The sequence below is a fragment of the Suncus etruscus genome, chromosome 15, assembly GCF_024139225.1.
Source record: "Suncus etruscus isolate mSunEtr1 chromosome 15, mSunEtr1.pri.cur, whole genome shotgun sequence".
NCBI classification, from domain to species: domain Eukaryota; kingdom Metazoa; phylum Chordata; class Mammalia; order Eulipotyphla; family Soricidae; genus Suncus; species Suncus etruscus.
Window position 1 is genome coordinate 77,928,133 of NC_064862.1, and position 18,078 is coordinate 77,946,210.

General features: G+C 57.5%; 2 protein-coding genes across 2 annotated transcripts; both read left to right on the forward strand.

The window, feature by feature from the left end:
• The first annotated feature begins 365 nt into the window (after positions 1–365).
• Positions 366–17,642, forward strand: RADIL (Rap associating with DIL domain). The gene is given in 17 exon segments (XM_049788574.1): positions 366–398; positions 400–476; positions 478–760; positions 763–892; positions 11,450–11,697; positions 11,981–12,601; positions 13,024–13,061; positions 13,386–13,546; positions 13,806–13,918; positions 14,471–14,708; positions 15,268–15,440; positions 15,720–15,870; positions 16,043–16,209; positions 16,289–16,532; positions 16,794–16,918; positions 17,005–17,144; positions 17,462–17,642. Coding segments are annotated over 17 exon segments (3,048 nt in total). The 3' UTR covers positions 17,568–17,642.
• PAPOLB (poly(A) polymerase beta) lies at positions 4,153–6,920 on the forward strand. The gene is given in 8 exon segments (XM_049789598.1): positions 4,153–4,292; positions 4,443–4,537; positions 4,590–4,786; positions 4,848–5,123; positions 5,125–5,178; positions 5,180–6,714; positions 6,763–6,853; positions 6,855–6,920. Coding segments are annotated over 8 exon segments (2,454 nt in total).
• Positions 17,643–18,078: the final 436 nt, after the last annotated feature.

The following is an 18,078-nucleotide window of genomic DNA, read 5'->3' on the forward strand; positions in this document are numbered from 1 at the left end:
CCTGGGTGGGGATCCTGCTGTGAGGTCTTCAGTGACACGGTGCTCACCATCTCCCGAAGGTCTTCCAGGGGCACTTGTACAGCTGGTCCTTCTGGGCCCCACAGGTTTTGTTTCACAGATCTCAGGCGCTCTGTAGGCTTGGGATGATTTGGAGGACTCTGGGGGGTTTGACCATGTCCCTTCCCTTCTGCGACACACCCCAGCAGTGCTCAGAGCTCTTCCGGGGCTCTTCACTGAGGGCATCCCTGGTGAGTACCTGGCTTGAACCTCAGTTGCCAGTGCCTTTCACTTGTGCTGGGCTCGGAACCTCGTGTGTCCTCTAAAGCAATGCCCACTTCTCCCCCGGACCCTCGCCCAAGCACACCATGTTCTACGGGACCCACTTTGTCATGTCACCAGCCATCCAAGCGGAAGCTGAAGGCGCCAGAGCAGCTGCTGAGTTCCATGCTGTCCAGGACACTGAGCCACAGGACCCGTGGCAGCCCGTGACGCTGGGGCGACTGACCCCACTGAGCTTTCCACGCAGCTATCGGCGCCTGGGGTGCTGAAAGTGTTCGGGGATAGCGTGTGCTCGGGTGCCCACTATAAGAGTGTCCTGGCCACAGGCGCATCGAGTGCCTGTGAGCTGGTGAAGGCTGCGCTGGAGCGCTATGCACTGAGCCCTGAGCACGCTGACCGCTTCGTGCTCTGCGACGTGGTGGGCCAGGCCAGTGGCAATGGGCACCAGTGGCGGCCTGAGGGCTTCCGCGTGTTTGGGGACCCACGAGAAACCCCCTCCTGGTGCAGGAGCCTGTGGGAAGCCTCGGGAAGGGACTGGCCCGGAGGTTTGAGCTGCGCCGGCGGGCTGATGTGGAGGAGCTGGCAGCCCGCGATGTGGACACTATGACTGCAGGTGAGGGGCATGTCGGAGGTGGGATGGGTGCTGGGCCATGTGTTCAGAGATGAAGGGTGCCTGCAGGTGTGTGCTCAGAGTTGAAGAATGCTCCAAGTGTGTTTTTAGATGAGGAGTGCCTGCAGATGTGTGCTCAGAGATGAGGGGTGTTTATAATTATTTGCTCAGTGGTGAGGGGTGCTCACAGATCTGTGTGCTCACAGGTGAGGGGTCATCGTAGCTGAAATGAGGGGCTCCCACAGGTGTGTGCTCACAGGTGAGAGGTGCTCGTAGATATGTGCTCACAGGGCTGCATGCTGACTGGTGGTGTGTTCTTGGTGGTGAGAGTGGGGTGCACCTGGAGGACAGGCCCAAGGGTGCCTAGTTCATTGTGATCAAGGTCCTACAGAGACCCTCATTGTCTTCCAGAGACAGGTGGGATGTTCCCTGTGCCTGGAGTCTGCCTCATCTGGAAATGATAAGACAAGGCAGGACCGAGTGTGCTGCGGTTATGTGTGAATATATGCAGGTTTATGCAAATCCAAGCTGATGTGTGTGGGTGTATGTGGGAGCATGCAGGTATGTATAGGTGTGTGTATGCGTGTATGTATGGAAGCATGCAGGTGTGTGCTGGTGTGTTGGGAGCGTGTGGGAGTGTGCGGGAAAGTTGCAGGACAGTATAGAAGTGTGTTTGGGAATGTGAGGGTGTATTTGGGAGAATGTGGGAGTGTGTGGCGAGGCCTTTGCTCTCAGTACTCTCAGTAGGGCCATGCCCACCCCTCCTGTGGTTTGGGAAGTGGATGTGGCTGGGGCTTCAGGCTCCTCTGTTGCGTGTGGCCTTGGGGTGTCTGGTCCCATGGGACGGTATGCCTGGGTTCTCCCTGCCACTCCTGCCAGAGGGCCCCAGGGTTGTACTGAGACAAGTAGGGATGCATCAGCTCGCTGGGTAGGCCATGGGCCTGTGGCGGTGGAGGAGCGCTGAGTTTGTGTATTGTGAGTATTGGGGGGCCCCCTGTGGACAGGGCCCTCCCCAAAATGATCTGGACCCTCCGAGGGCAGATGGCTAGGAGGCTTCCTGTGGTGAACCCTTGAGAGATGTGCTACACCTTGGGAGCCAAGTGTCCTGGGTAGCAGGGTGATTGCTAAGTTGTGGAGCCCCTGAGCACCCCGAGGCTTGGCAGGCACCACTCACCCGAGGAGGCAGCCTTTCAGGCTCCTGGGCCCCGTGGGGGTGCTAGGCCCTGTGGTGTCGGCCCTCTTTGGGGGGTGCTGGGTTCTATGTGGCCCCTGTGGACAATAACATTGGCCTTGGGTTGTCTGCAGTCTCCCCTGCTGGTGGTGAAGCTCCGGCCCCTGACCTCTGGGTTTAAGGGAGCCCCAGCCACCTTCCATGAGTCCCATGCCTACTGCATGCACCTTGAAACTTAGATTGAATCTACTTCCTTTGGGGGTTGAGGCCTGGGCAGTGGCAGCAGTGGCAGCAGATGGTATGGGGAGCCACAGGCTGTGACTGCAGCTCCCTTCCAGTGCAGTGGGGGTAAGAGGTGATCCTCCATCCCCAGACACCTGACCTGGGGAGCTGGTGCTTTCAGGGGTCTGTGACATTGGAGACAGGCCACATGGAGGGCTTGGATGAGGGATGGTAGAGTGCCCCAAAATTCCAGGCACTGCCACCTCAGCTGTGTGACCTGATAATTCTCAGTTGCCTTTGCATTTGTTTCCGGGGTTGAGTTCTGCAGAGGATGTTCTGCTGCAGCAGTCCTCACCTCCTGCTTTCTGAAGCTTTGGCTTTTGGGGAATGGGGGTTGAGGCTGCATCCTGTGGTGCTCAAGGTTCACTTTTGTTGTTGTTGTTTTTTGTTTGTTTGTTTGTTTTTTGGGTCACACCGGCAGCGCTCAGGGGTTACTCGGTTACTCCTGTCTCTACACTCAGAAATCGCTCCTAGCAGGCTCAGGGGACCATATGGGATGCCAGGATTTGAACCACCGTCCCTTCTACATGCAAGGCAAACGCCTTACCTCATGCTATCTCTCCGGCCCCTCAAGGTTCACTTTTGGTGATACTTGGGGCACAGTGTGGTGTCAGGTATTGAACCCGGGTCAGCTCAGTGCAAGGCAAATAACCTTTTTTTTTGACCTTTTGATCTTATTAGATCTGTACTGCTCTCTCCAATAGATCCTTTAAACAGTTGTATCAAAAGGTGATAAGTCCCTGAGTAGCTTTGAGACACTCCTTAGCCTCAACATGCTTTCTCACTGTGCATCAGGTTGATGTATTGGGAACAGAGGGGACAGTGAGGGCAGAGGGGGCCAGTGGTGGCTGTATGGGCCTCTGGGACACCATAGGCCACCTGGATTGTTTCTGCTGACAGAGAAGGTCACACTGGGTCCCTGGATGGCAGGGCAGGTGATCTGTGAGTCACAGGAAGGATTTCTGAGAGGAGCCTGGCTGGGAGGGAGGGTGGGAGGGAATGGGGGGACAGCAGAGACCTAGAGACAGGAGGCAGGTCTGTAACTCTTAGAAACAGAAGTAACTGCAGCTGGAGAAGAGGAAACAACTACAGTGTGGACATTGCAGATGGCAATGTCCAGTAGCTGGCGAGTATATGCAGGATCCCTAAGTGTCCATGTGGGCTGGTTTGGTCTGGTTGTGGTGGAGCTGGGCCTTAGCTCATTACCCCTGTTGCTTACTATGGTCAGTGAAGGTGTGGGGTCTGTGGCTCAGGCATCTTGGGAAGCAGCCAGCACTGCATGCTGGCTGCACGCTGGGCCAGAGGTCAGGCAGAAAACAACTGGCTTTCAGCTGTTGGCACGTGCCCCCTACTGGGTCAGGAGCATTTCTCTTTCCCCAACTTTTCTCTGGTAGACCACAGAGACAAAGACACACAGAGTCTGGCTTTGCATGGGTGCTTGTTCAGTCAGACCCTCACTGGAGGTGCACCCTGTGGCCCTCTCCTTTGAGGGATTTTGTGTGCTGAGAGTGAGGAGGGGAAGAACAAGAAAAGATGTCATCCAAAAAGGTGGAGGGGGGCCAGAGCGACAGCATAGTGGAAGCGCACTTGCTTTGCTTTGCCTGTAGCTGATCCAGACTCGATCCTGGCATCCCATATGATGCCCTGAGCGTTGCCAGGAATAATTCCTGAGCACAGAGCCCAGAGTAGCTCCTGAGCACCTCCAGGTGTGGCCCCCCCCAATGAAAACAAACAAACAAACAAAAAACCAAAAGGCAGAGGAAGGAAGTCTGGGTCAGGACTCTGGTGCAGTCTGGTCTGCAATGGCCGGATGTCCCTGGATGGGCCTGATGACTCCCCTAGGCAGAGTCCTCAGAGACCACACCCTATTATCTCCAGATTGAATGCCTGGGAGCAGGGCCTGAAGATGCTCAGGAGTGGCTGGGAGATCTATCAGGACAAGAGGAAAAGGCAAGATATAGACATTGGCCAGGGCCACAGACCCCCCAGGCCGATTGAATCCGGATGGGATGGAGCATTTGAACAGCCTGGAGCCTCCCTCCCCTGCATGCCCATTGCCCATTGCCATGCCATGCCATGCCTATGCCTGCCATGCCGTAGCGCGCCGTCCGTCCGCATGCCGCACCTCGCTCGTGCGTCAGTGCTCGCGCCCAAGCCTCGCCTCGCCTCGCCTCGCCTCGCCTCCTCCTCCGCAGGTCGTTCTAGAACGGGCGTGCTGAGGGCTGGGGCGCCATGTTGGGGCCCCAGGGCCGGACCGAAAGTGCTTGAAGCGGCGGGGAGCAGTGCTGGAGCGGGTCGGAGCCGGGCACGTGAGGACACCCGCGCCTCCCGCCTCCGTGGATCATGGACTCGGGCAGCGGCCGGCTGGAGAGTGGCGGCGGCGGCGGGGGCCGGGGCCTTTGGCCCGGCGGTGCCTGGCTGCTAGTAACGATTGCCGTTTCCGGGTGACGTGTGACGACGGTGACCCCCGCCCGGCTCGCGAGCCGACCCCGCCGGCGCCGGAAGCCCAAGCACTACGGCATCTCCTGCCCCATCAGCGTGGCGGCCCCCCGCGACAACGACTGCATCCTCACCCAGAAGCTGATTGAAACCCTGACGCCTTTCGGGGTGTTCGAGGAGGAAGAGGAGCTGCAGCGCCGGACTCTGATTTTGGAGAAGCTGAATGCCCTGGTCAAGGAATGGATCCGAGAGATCAGCGAGAGCAAGAGCCTGCCGCAGGCGGTTTTGGAAAACGTGGGTGGGAAGATCTTCACCTTCGGTCGCTACCGGTTAGGGGTCCACAACCAAGGGGCCGGACATCGATGCTCTGTGCGTGGCACCCCGCCACGTGGACCGGAGAGCGACTTTTCACCTCCTTCTAATGAGAAGCTGAGCTGCACCACGAAGTGAGGGACCTCCGGGCCGTGGAGGAGGCCTTTGTGCCGGTGATCAAACTCTGCTTCGATGGCATCGAGATCGACATCCTGTTCGCCAGGCTGGCCCTGCAGACAATCCCAGAAGACCTGGACCTGAGAGACGACAGCCTGCTGAAGAACCTAGACATCAGGTGCATCAGAAGCCTGAACGGCTGCCGTGTGACCGACGAGATCCTGCACCTCGTTCCCAACATTGAAAACTTTCGGCTTACTCTGCGCGCCATCAAACTGTGGGCCAAGTGCCACAATATCTACTCCAACATCTTGGGCTTCTTGGGAGGCGTTTCCTGGGCCATGCTGGTGGCAAGAACCTGCCAGCTCTACCCTAATGCCGTGGCCTCCACGCTGGTTCGCAAATTTTTCCTGGTGTTCTCCGAGTGGGAGTGGCCAAACCCGGTGCTGCTGAAAGAGCCTGAAGAACGCAACCTCAACCTGCCGGTGTGGGACCCCCGGGTAAACCCCAGTGACAGGTACCATCTCATGCCCATCATCACGCCAGCCTACCCCCAGCAGAACTCCACGTACAACGTGTCTGTCTCCACGCGGATGATCATGATTGAGGAGTTTAAGCAAGGACTTGCCATCACCCACGAGATCTTGCTGTGTAAGGCCGAGTGGTCCAAGCTCTTTGAAGCTCCAAGCTTCTTCCAGAAGTACAAGCACTATATTGTCCTTCTAGCCAGTGCCCCAACCGAGAAGCAGCATTTAGAGTGGGTGGGCTTAGTGGAGTCCAAAATCCGAATCCTGGTGGGCAGCTTGGAGAAGAACGAGTTCATCACGCTGGCGCACGTGAACCCACAGTCGTTCCCAGCTCCCAAAGAAGAAAGTCCCGACAAGGAAGAGTTCCGTACCATGTGGGTGATAGGGCTAGTGTTAAAGAAGCCCGAAAACTCAGAAGTCCTCAGTATTGACCTCACCTATGATATCCAGGCGTTTACAGATACAGTTTATAGGCAGGCGATAAACAGTAAGATGTTTGAGATGGACATGAAAATCGCCGCGTTGCATTTGAGAAGAAAGGAACTGCACCAGCTTCTGCCCAATCATGTGCTTCCACGGAAGAAAACTCTCACGGGTGGCGTTCACTTGACGGCCCTGGCTGACAGTGACCTCGACCTTCCTGTCACTGGTGAAGACAGCTCGGCAATAGCCCTCCCTGCCTGTGCCTTGAAGATGGGGCCTGGGTCTGACAGCCCGCAGGGCAGGAACAGCCCTGCCCCTGCTGTCGCGGTAGCCCCTGTGAACCAGGGCCAAGCTACTGAAGTTGCCTTGCAACAACCAACTAGTCCTAGCGAAAGCTCGGGGGCTGCTACTGGTGAGAACCTACCTCCACTGGCTGCTTACCCAGCGACCAAATCCACGGTCCCCATAGTTGTTTCTTCTGCATGCTTGGTGAACCATCCACCCATGTCCGTGGGAAGCGCAGCCACAAGCATAGGGAACCCGATAGTAGGTGTGTAGTGGTCATGCTCGCGAAGCAACTCATTGAAAGAGGCATAGGAAAGAGAGGAGCTCAGTCCAGCTCACAAAGCAACTATTCAGCCCCCGCCCCCCACTCTTTGGGCCTCGCAGGAGACACCCTCAACTGCAGACCTTTTCGAGTGTCCCTGCTTTCCCTGCAAATCCTATTCCTGTTATCAAGAATTTAATAAAAGCAGATTGAACTGATCAGACCAACAGGTTCGTAAACGCTGTCTGCCAGCTCGAACTGCTCCCTTGGCTGTGGATGGAAGAGATAGAGGATCTCCAACAGCTCTGACTGCAAGAGATTTCGGCTTATTTGCTCATTTCCTTTACTGGGCTCATCTTGACAAAAGTCCAAGTTAGCATGCAGAGCTAGAAGTGCTAGTGTTGATGTGTCTGATTATTCATGTGTTAACCACAGTTCTATTAACAATTTAAAGAAGAAAAGAAAGAGAAGCCCCTCCAGCTCTATTTGTACCCATGGCTGACAAGTACACTGGATTTATGTTTGATGCTTTGTTGAGGAAAATTTGCAATACAAACTGGTATCAGAATTCCTTGTACTGATGATGAACTTTATATTTTTTCTTAGAAAGTAGAATGAATTTTCAGCTTGATGAATATTCTAGTTCTTGAAGTGTTTTCATAATGAAGCCTCAGCTTGGATATGCTGTGCAGTGCCCTGCTCCGCTTCAGAGAAAGCCTGGCCCCTCCCCACTGACTGGCTGGTTCCTTAATGATAAATGGCCACTCTGGAGTAGGCATATGACACAATCATTTGGTTTTCATAGGACCTGGTCAAGAAGTGACATATGGCTCTGAGTGGTGGAGTCGTTCCACGCACACACGATCAGCGATCCCATAGTGGGTCTGTCTGGCGCTTGGCAAAGCTTCGCAGTTGCTTGCATCCTCACTCTTTGGTCCTAAAGCAAAAGCCACTTGTCTCCCCTTCTCCCTGCCTGAAGTCTCCTAGGAAACCTGCATTCTCCTACTGCCTGCTCCATGGTTTGAAGCAAGCCATCCAACCTTGAAATCAGGGCCCAAGAACTAGGCCGTCCATCTCGTCTGTCTTGGCACTCTACGTAGAAGAACATATACTTGATTGCAGGTCCTTGGGTAGTTCAGTGAGGCTCCAGCCCAAACCCTGCAGACCCCAGAGCTGAAATTTGTTAAGCCAGTTTTTCTTTTGAGCCATTCGCTCGATTTGTCAGTAAACTTTGGTGGTAGAAACAGAAAACATCCTTTCTAGCTAGCATGTGACCTCTAGTTGCTTTTTGTCCTTTTGTTCCATCCAACTGCATAGGGCAGGAACATCCGCCTGTCCTTTAAACACTCCGAGGGAGTCGGGTGTTCATGTTTGGGAAACACCAACTATGGCAGGTGCAGGTGGTCCTTAATTGGACCCAACAAACTAACAGGTTTTTCAAATCCCCTGATTCTGTCCCCCACCCCATTCCTCCCTTAGGACCCTTTCTCCCACATATGTGCTTTTTATGTGAAACGATGAGCTCCTTCCTTCCTTTCTCTGTCTTTAACACATTACTTTTCAGAGTTGCAGGCCCCTTCCCAGAGACTCTGCAATGTGGCCACTTGCCCACCTGGCCCTCTCTGGGGTCCGTGACCACTTATGAGTGCCCATCCACTCTGTGTGGGCATGTCTCCTGGCCAGTAGAGGCCCAGGTAGGATGAGTTTGTTGAATGTTTGGTGTAACTGTACTACTTGTTTTGCCCAGATGGAAACTCGGGGCTTTTAAATTCTAGTTTTCATTACCTGAGTACCAGATTATTTTTCTCCCCAACCCCGTAAGATATATGTAGTGTCTCACGACTGGAGTTTGCTTTTGTTTTATAGTATCTGTACACTTTATATTTTTCAAGTGCTGTTTGTAGAATAGCTGATGTACTTATCCATTAAAACACATAAATAAACAGCAAAGAAGTAAGCAAAGGGATTGAAATCTGATGGTAAGGGTTGAGGTGTTCGTAGTTTGTCTCTGGGGTAGGAGCCGGCACTGATGAACTCAGATCTTTTCTCTTTCTTTTCTTTTCTTTCTTTTTTTATTTTAGTTTTTGGGCCACACGCGGTGATGCTCAACTCCTGGCTCTGTGCTCAGAAATCACCCCTGGCAGGCACACAGGATCATATGGGATGCTGGGAACTGAACCAAAGTCCATCCGGGGTTGGACTCATGCAAGGCAAATGCCCTACCACTCTGGTCCCTGTTCTTTCCTTTTTTGATGTCACTTCATCACACTGGAGTGACAAAAAGGGTTTGTTGGGTCCATGAGTCTATACAAATGAAGATTGGAGGGACTGGGAGAGAGGACTACAGGGTGGGCACTGGCCTTGCAGACAGCTGACCCAGGTCCCGTTCCTGACATCCCACATAGTCCCCAGAGCACCCCAGGAGTGATCCCTGAGCATTGCCAAAACCAAAAAGCAAACAAAAGTAAAAATGGAGTTAAAAAAAAACAAACAAGCAACCAACCAACAGCTTTGAACCAAAGAGAGCAGAAGGCTAAGAGGAGAGAGCACAGAGAAAGGCTAAAAGGAAAATATTCACCAAGATGCTGGAACCGAAAGCAAACATCTGTCCCCCGTCACACGGGGCGACTTCCTGGCTGGAAGAGGGATGGTCAGAGGCCATGGAAAAATGAAGCGCAGCTGTCTGCTATTTCATGAGACACACCCTGAGTGAATGGGATGAGAAAGAAACTGTGATAGAAACTCCCCTTAGACAGAGTCCTAGGCAAACGTGGTTTCTGGGGATGAGAGGGTGTGAATAGGAGAAATAGTGTGCCTGAAAACTTGTTTGCTCCCAGTGAGATGGGCTTTAATACCAAACAACAGAGGAACAGGCCCTGTTGGGATGTGGCTGTCGAGGGAGATTGGCAAAGGCGCTTTCCTCAGGCTCCGTGCGAGGGAAATGGGAAACTGTCTCTCGCTCCGCTGTGTGGGCTGTGTGGCTCTGAGGATGAGAAGTCTGCATTCCTCACTTATGTCTGCCTTCTGGGGAGAGCAGCCCCCACAGGCCATCAGAGGCCAGGGCTGGATTGTTCTTTCCTACACTACTGGATGTGGATTCTAGAACAACATACCCACCCCCACCCCACCTCACCCACCCCCACCTTTGGAGTCTCAGAGTCACTGCAGGAGGTACCTGTCTATCTCCTAGGGTGGCCTAAGCTGTAGGGAAAGAAGGGCAGAGGCTCCCCTCACACTTTGCCTCCCATGGACCCTTCACTGCAGACCCCTGGGCTGGGCCTGCTCTTCCTTCCCGTAGGAGCATCCTGTCCAAGCTTTGCCCACCTCTGACCACCTGCTGCCGGGCAGGTAGCAGGGGAAAAGCAGGATGACCAGTCAAGTGGCAGATCAGAGCATCAGGTGGATGTCGGGAGCAGGGTGGGATGGGAGGCAGATGCCGGCACCCCCCACTCTCTGAACCCCTGGCCTGTAGGAAGTCTACCTGGTCTGAGAGAATGTAGAAGCTCAGCCCACCCACCAGGGGAAAAGTTGGTGCAGGGAAGGGCTCAAACACCCACAGAAACTAAACCCGATCAGGACATCAGCCCCCGAACATCCGGGAGTAGGGCAAAGAGCTGACAGAGCCAAAATACAGGGTGGGGCTGACATGGCCCAGTGCAAGGAAAAGTGGCCAGATGGTGTATTGATGACCTCACAACCACCAGGGAGGTCTTGGAGGGCACAGCAGAGCACGCAGAGTATGGACCAGTTTTGGAGTGTGGCGTGTGATGGCAGGACGTGTGTGTGTGTGTGTGTGTGTGTTTGTGTGTGTGTGTGTGTGTGTGTGTGTGTGTGTGTGTGTGTGTGGTGAGCTCTGGGCTAGGAGGAGGCACCTTTCCCTACGTCTGCTGTCCGAGTAGGTCATTTGAACTGACCCAGTTTCTGCGCTAACGCCAAGAATTCTATAATAACGGGATATTTTGGCTTAACTGTTTGCAACACAATCCCACATAAATGCAGATGATCTCACAGCAACGAACACTCTTAGGGGCTGAGAGAGGACACAGGGACTGAGTTCGGAGTCACGTGTGGGAGTACCAGGTGGATCCCAGCATTGCCAGGGACCTCTCAAAACTAACATGTGGGGCTGGGTCGGTTGCACAGCAGGTAGGGCATCTGCTCTGCACATGGCCGACCCAGGTCTGATCCCCAGCATTCCATAGGGCCCTCAGAGCCTGCCAGGAGTGATTTCTGAGCACAGGGCAAGGAATAACTTCTGAGTGCTGCCGGGTATGGCAAACAAACAATACTCACGTGTGGGGAGCCAGAGTGGTGGCGCAAGCGGTAAGGCGCCTGCCTTGTCCACGCTAGCCTAGGACGGATCGCGGTTCAATCCTCCAACGTCCCATATGGTCCCCCAAGCCAGGAGGGATTTCTGAGTCACCTGAGCCAATCCCCCCCAAAATAAACCAAAAAAACTCGTGTTCGCGTGCTCGAATGTGTGACTGCGCCCGTGGTTTCTGCCCCATCCGAAAGACTGTGCAGCTGTCGTTGATTCTCAGCAACGGTGCCAATGAGGCTGACCCAAAGGCTCTGGAAATGGGGTAGGTGGTCAGAGGTGGGCGAAGCTTGAAGAGGGCGCTCCCGGGAAGAAAAAGGACCTGGAGTTTGTGGCCCTGGGTGCTGAGCCTTTTGCCCAGCATCAGCACCCCCCCTCTGCCACACATCACCCCTTTATTCTGACCCCCTTTTGCTTGTCTCAGGCATCAACGCCCAGGCTCGAAGGCTGCAGCGGGTCCGTGCCAAGGGAACCCCGGCCCTAGCCTCGGGGGGAACCCGGAGCCCCCCACTACCCCGGCTGCGCCGCACGGTCAGTGAGACCAGCCTGAGCCCGGCCCCAGTCCTGTCGGACACTGCCCAGGGCCCCGAGGAACCGGGCAGGGACGCCCTGAAGGGCCGCTTGGAAGAGTGTCCGCACCTGCTGCTCCTGCAAGGCTACAACCCCCAGCATGTGAGCTACTGCCGGGGCATCTGCTGGGGCATTGGGTGTGGGGAGGGAGGAAGGGAGGTCGGTCGGCCAGGGACCAGCCAGACCCCTAGGGCAGAAGCGCCTGTCTCTGCAGAAACCCCCGTGAGTGGGTCCCAGCTGCTCCCCGAGGAGCTTTCCCACCCCTCCCGAGGGCCTGAGACACAGCCGAGCCTGGCCTTTGCCAGTGTTTGTGCCCCAGAGACCCGGGCCCCGGGGGTTCTCCTGCTCTGGGCACGGGCGAGCCGCTCGCCCCTCCGGCCCGCAGGACAGCCTGGTGTACGTGCTGAGCCGGGAGCGCCACACCGTGGGCCAGCGCACGCCGTCCAGCAAGCCAAGCATCAGCCTGTCCGCGCCCGACATCCTGCCGCTGCACTGCACCCTGCGCCGCCTCGCGCCCGCTGGGGATCCCGGGCCCCGCCTGGTCCTGGAGCCCATCCCCGGGGCACCGGTGTCGGTCAACTTCTCGGAGGTGGGGGGCCGCGCCGTGCCGCTGCGCCACGGGGACCTGCTGTCGCTGGGCCTCTACTACCTGCTGCTGGTCAAGGACCCCGGGCAGGCGCAACCGCTGCCGGGTCCAGCCCTGGCCCGCCTGCGCGCTGCCACCGCGCCCGCGCCCCTGGGCTGCCGCCTGTGCGGGGCGGCGCTGCGGGCTCCCGCTGGCCCTTCGCGGGGTTCGCGGCCGCTGCAGTTGGAGTTCGAGCCCGATGTGGAGGACGCGCTACTGGGGCGCATCCTGACGCTAGTGGAGCCCGGCGGCGCCGACCACCCGCTGACCCCCGCCTTCCTGCTGTGCCTGTGCGTTAGGCACTCGGCCACCCGCCAGCCTCCAGGCGCCTTTGGGCCGCTGCTGCTCAAGATCGCCCGGGCCATCCAGGACACCGTCTGGGTCAGTCCGGAGAGGCAGGCAGGGCGGCTTGGGAAGCGCTAATCACTGGTGGGAGGGCCATCAGGGAAGGCTGGTTCACGAGGCCTGGCTCCTTCCTCACCAAAGGACAGATCCCATTCCAGGGACAAACGAAGACTTGCTGGGTGGGGCATCCCTGAGGAACAGTTGGAGTTTGGGGTCCCGTGGAAGGTCCACATGTTCCCTTCTCTCAGCCCCCCCTCCCCCCACCGGGGACAGCCAGGTCAGGCCTCGTCTTTCCCTCCCATTCTGCTGCATCCAGAGGTGTGCTGACCGCTGGCCTGTCTTCTGGGCTTTGATCATGCTGCAGTTAGGATGCAGTGATGGGGGAGGAGGGGTGTGAGGACCTGGCTATGGTACCCTTGCCTGCCCCACACCCCTCATTCCTCTGCTCTCTGACTTAGGAGAAGGCCAAGGAACTGGCAGAGAAGCAGGCGCTACTGTGAGTGTCCCGTCCCACTGCCCCACATGATTGCATCCAGTGTTGAGGGTCTCTTTGTTGGAGTCCCTCCAGGTCTTCCCCAAATCTCACTAGAACAGGAGCCAGTGGGGCTGTGGAGGTCAAGGGTGGACACTTGGCAGAGGGGTGGTGGAGACAGGTGGTGAGCCCAGGCCCTTCCCCGCTGACTGCTAGACTGGCTCCATTCTGAGTGCAGGTAGACTAGCTCCTCTACTGGGCCAGTATGCTCTAGCTGCACCCAGCATTCCCTCTGGTGTCTGAACTGGCTCATACCCTCATTGGCCACTCCATGTCTCTGGCCTGCAGCCCAGAGCCCGTGTCTCCGACCAGCGTGTCCATGGCTGGCCTGGCTCCTGACCTGCAGCATCTCCTTTTCTGGATGGCCAACACCGTGGAGCTGCTTTACTTCGCGCAGCAGCAGTGCCCGTGTTACATGCAGAGCTTGGAGGAGGAGCTGGACGTCACAGGTGTCATGAGGACGGGGCGAGGCCTGGGAGTGGTCTTGGAAGGTCTGGACAGAGGGACAGAGCCTTAGGGAAAGGGCAGGATGATCTTGGGTATGGACCTGGTGGAGGGTCGAAACTCGAGGAGGCCTGGCCTGGATGCCAGGGCAGGGCCAGTATGTGGCTCAGTGGAGGGGCGTAACCTGGAGGGGAACATTATTTGGGTGGGGCGGGAACCTGGCGTGATGGGTGCTTTGGGGGTCCGTCACTACCACTCTCACAGGCTCCAAGGAGTCGCTGTTCTCCTGTGCACTGACTGCCAGCGAGGAGGCCATGGCAGTGCTAGAGGAGGTGGTGCTGTACGTCTTCCAGCAGTGTGTGTACTACGTGTCCAAGGTGCGCTGTGTGTGCCCTGGGAAGTGTCCTGCTCATTACAGACTCATGGAGAAGGTCCCCGGAGTCCGAGCTGGGAGAGTACAGCCTGTAACACCCTCCCCCCCATGGATCCCACCCCTGGGAGATCCTATCTAGCAGGGCAGAGGGCAGGTTCGGGGCAGGTACCCCTGGAGGCAACTGAACCATGTAGTGGGGGCCTGAAGGAGGACTCCAGGGTTTGGGGGATCCCTAAGGGGAGAAGGTGTCTAATGAAACTGAGTTTGAACTCACAACCCAAGGAAGGGCCTGGGAGTACTTGGAGCCACTCACGGAATGGGGGTCCTGGGTGGGGGGGCCTTGAGAGGAAAGGAAGGGACCCCATTGTCTGTCCTGCCCTGGGTGGCCTCTAGAACCCCTGTGGAGACAAACCTGACAAGTTTCTGCATAGCTGCCAAAGTCTAGTGCCCCTGGAAACATTCGATCCAGGGGTGTGGGAGGGTTATCAGAGAGAAACCTGGGACTAAGTTGTGTCCTCTGATCTGGGACACTGTCTACCATGCTTTCTGCCTCCAGTCCCTATATGGTTGCCTGCCGGGCCTGCTTGAGGGGCCCCCTTTCCAGACAGAGCCTCGGGGCAGCCGATGCTCAGCCCCACAGCTGCCAGAGGAGTTGCGCCGCGTCGTGGCCATCTACCAGGCCACCCAGGAGTTGCTGGGGGAGCTGCAGGTGCACCCCGAGATGGCAGCACAGCTGTTATCCTACCTGCTTTTCTTCTCGGGCACGATGCTGCTCAACCAGCTGCTGGACAAAGGTGAGGGGTGCTACTGGGGTGCAGGGCAGGGATTGGTGGTCAGGCCTGCAGTGTGCCCACCTTTTTACGACATGTTCCTTTTTTTTTTTTTTTTTTTTTTGGTTTTTGGGTCACACCCAGCGCAGCTCAGGGGTTACTCCTGGCTCTACGCTCAGAAATCACTCCTGGCAGGTTCGGGGGATCATAGGATCATATGGGATGCCGGGATCCGAACCACCGTCCTTCTGCATGCAAAGCAAATGCCTTGTCTCCATGCTATCTCTCCGGCCCCTTTGCGGCATGTTCTAAGTTTTGCCATGGGACGCAGCGTGGGTGAGAGGCTAGTGGCCTGGCTCAGCCCTGGAAGGTGCCCCCATGTCTCACAGAGAACCCTGTTGCCACATCACCCCATCACCCCACCTCTAGAGGACTGTATTGGCAACTTGCAATGGAACTGCTGGTGGACCCGAAGCTGGGGCAGGGAGCAGTCAGGGAAGGCAGGGACCATATTCTCTGGGGCTTTTGTTCCCACAGTGCTCAGCATCTTCCATGCTCCTCAGTTACTTCCTCTGTTACACAGGTCCTTCTTTGAGCTGCTTCCACTGGCCACGCAGTGTCTAGGCCGGTGCCCGCCTGCAGCAGCTGCTGGAGTGGACACAGGGCGCTGGCTGTGGGGAGGCTGCTGAGGGCTTCTTCAGGAAGCTTTGCTGCACGCTTGATCTGCTGGCCACGCCCAGCGCCCAACTCATCCAGGTAGAAGCTGTGGCACCCTGAGATTTCCCAGCCTTGGGGCGAACCTTGCCTCTGTGATACAAAGTGGGTGGGCAGAGCCCGGGTGGTTGGTACTATGAGGAGTGGGTAGAGCCTGGTGATAGCAGAAGTGGGCGGGGCTCGGATGGTCAGAGCCATGAAGGGCGGAGCCAGCTATGGGTATGGCCTGAGTGGGGCTCAGGCAGATCCATGGCCAGAGGAGTGGGCGGAGCCTGGGGCCCAATTCCTGCGCCATGGTCACCAGCTGTCCCTGGCCCCTAGATGAGCTGGGCCGACTTGCGTGCTGCCTTCCCGGCCCTGAGCGCCCCGCAACTGCACCGCCTGCTGACACAGTACCAGCTGGCCTCGGCCATGGGCCCCATGAGTGCCTGGGAGCCAGGTGCCCCCGACAACGCTGATGCCCTGCAATCAGGCAAGTCCCTTTGGACAGGAGCAGCCAGGTTGGATGGGTCTGGGACTTGGGGGGCGGGTCCCACCTGGGGTCTGGGCCTGGTTGTGCACACAGCTGCCACACCTTGTGTCAGGAGCCTGACAGGCCCTGCAAGTCACACCTCCAGTGGCCGCTCCCCTTGCCCTCCCTGCAGAAGATGTCCTGGAGTCCTACGAGCACCCGCCGCCCATCGTCCTGCCCAGCAGCGGCTTCCAGGTGGACCTGGATGCCGTGGTCACCGATGAGCGCCTGTCGCGCCACCTGCTCGCCCTGCGTCGCTTCCTGCGGGGCCTTCGAAACCAGGCCCCGGAGGACACAGAGGTACTGGCCGCAGGGGAGGGACTCGGGGAACCCAACTTACCTTTGCCACAGGCCTAAGCCTTGTCCCTTACCTAACCAGGCCTCGCCGCACCCAAGCCCCGAGGGGCCCCCTCCGCCCACTGCGGCTCCCGTGGCCCCTCCTGGTCGCAGCAGCAGCAGCAGCCGTGAAGGCCCTGCGGCCAGCGCCTCCACCACCGACTCCTCATGCCTGCTCACACCGCCCAGCACTCCGCTGGGCCTGGAGCTGCAGGCCCTTGACTGGCCAGGTCCTGGTGGCCCCTGTGGGAAGGCACTGCTGGACAGCCTGAGGGATGGCCCCTGGGGTGAGGCCCCACACCCATCCCTGCTGCCCCTTCAGTGCCCTCCCTATGCTGGTTGTCAGGATCCACTCAGATCCCCAGAGAGTCCCCCTCAGCCCTAGGATAGACTAGTTCAACAGGAGAGGGGAGTGGGGCAAGGGGGTGGGGGCATCTATGGGAAGTTGGGGGGGCTGGTTTCTGGGTGTCTCGTGCTCAGCTGGGCACAGGAGAGGCTGGGGGAGATGGTCCCCTATGGGCCCTAACCCCGTGCCCTTCTGCCCCCAGGAGACAATGCCCCTGGAGATGATGAGCCCATGGTACCCCCCTGTGGCCCTAGCTGTGGCCCTGTGTTCCGGGTGGAGCTGGAGCGCGGCCCTTGTGGGCTGGGGATGGGCCTCATTGATGGGCTGGTGAGTGGTGCTGAGGACTCGGGGAGTAGGCTGTGGGGACAGACTTGGGTGCCTCTCCCATGCTCTGAGGGACTGCCGCTCCCCAGCACACGCCCCTGGGCGTCCCCGGACTCTACATCCAGACCCTGCTGCCTGGCAGCCCCGCAGCTGCTGACGGACGCCTCTCACTGGGGGACCGGATCCTGGAGGTGAATGGCAGCAGCCTGATAGGAGTCAGCTACCTGAGGTACCTTGGGCTGTACACCCCCATATAGCACTCCCAGTACACTCCCTGCATACACCCCCATATTAGCACCCAGTACTCCCCACCCCACATCTAGTCCCCACATATATCTCCATCTGCTCTGGGCAGGTCCAGAGTCTGCTTCCTGCCTGCCCCTCTGGGCATCACCACCCAGACCCATCAAGTCCTAGGCCTGCCCCCTACAGTGTCAAGACCCTGTCAATCTGGCATATCCCTAGCAGGATGCTAAGTCCCTCCTTGTATCTGGGGTGGGGATATGTGCACCTTTCCTGGCACCGAGCAGAGCCTTTGTGCCCCAGGGCGGTGGATCTGATCCGACACGGGGAGAAGAAGATGCGGTTCCTGGTGGCCAAGTCTGACGTGGACACAGCTCAGCGGATCCGCTTTTGCACACCCCCTTCCTAGGCCAGGCCCTGCTGCTCAGACATTCAGCCCTTCAGCCTGCCACCAGCTCCCTTGTCAATAAACCCTTTCACATGAGCCTCTTGGCTTGTAGTGTGGGGTCGGGTGGGTGTTCAGCACATGGGCCCAGATCCCCTACGGGGTTACCTGCATGACCTGTGCTCCTCTTCCAACCCTCTACATCCTGCTCCTTTCAGCTCAGCTGCCCCTGCTGTGGGACAGGGTCTGGGACATTGTGCCCTCCCAATGGGATGAACTAGTGTTGGAATGAGAACTGATGTCAGGATAGGGTGCCCCTCCCTGCACACCCGTGACACTGTGTCTGCTGCGGTGAGCGCAGTCCATCCCAGCAGAGTTCTTGAGTTTAGCGTCCCAACTGGAAATGAGGACACAGCTGGAGTTGCTGGAATCAAATTGAAGGTCAGGGGCTATAGTTCCTAAGACTGGGCAGGCTGTGGGAATACAGGATCTGGCACAGCTGACTGGGTGTGGGATGGCAGCGCCACCTGGCGGC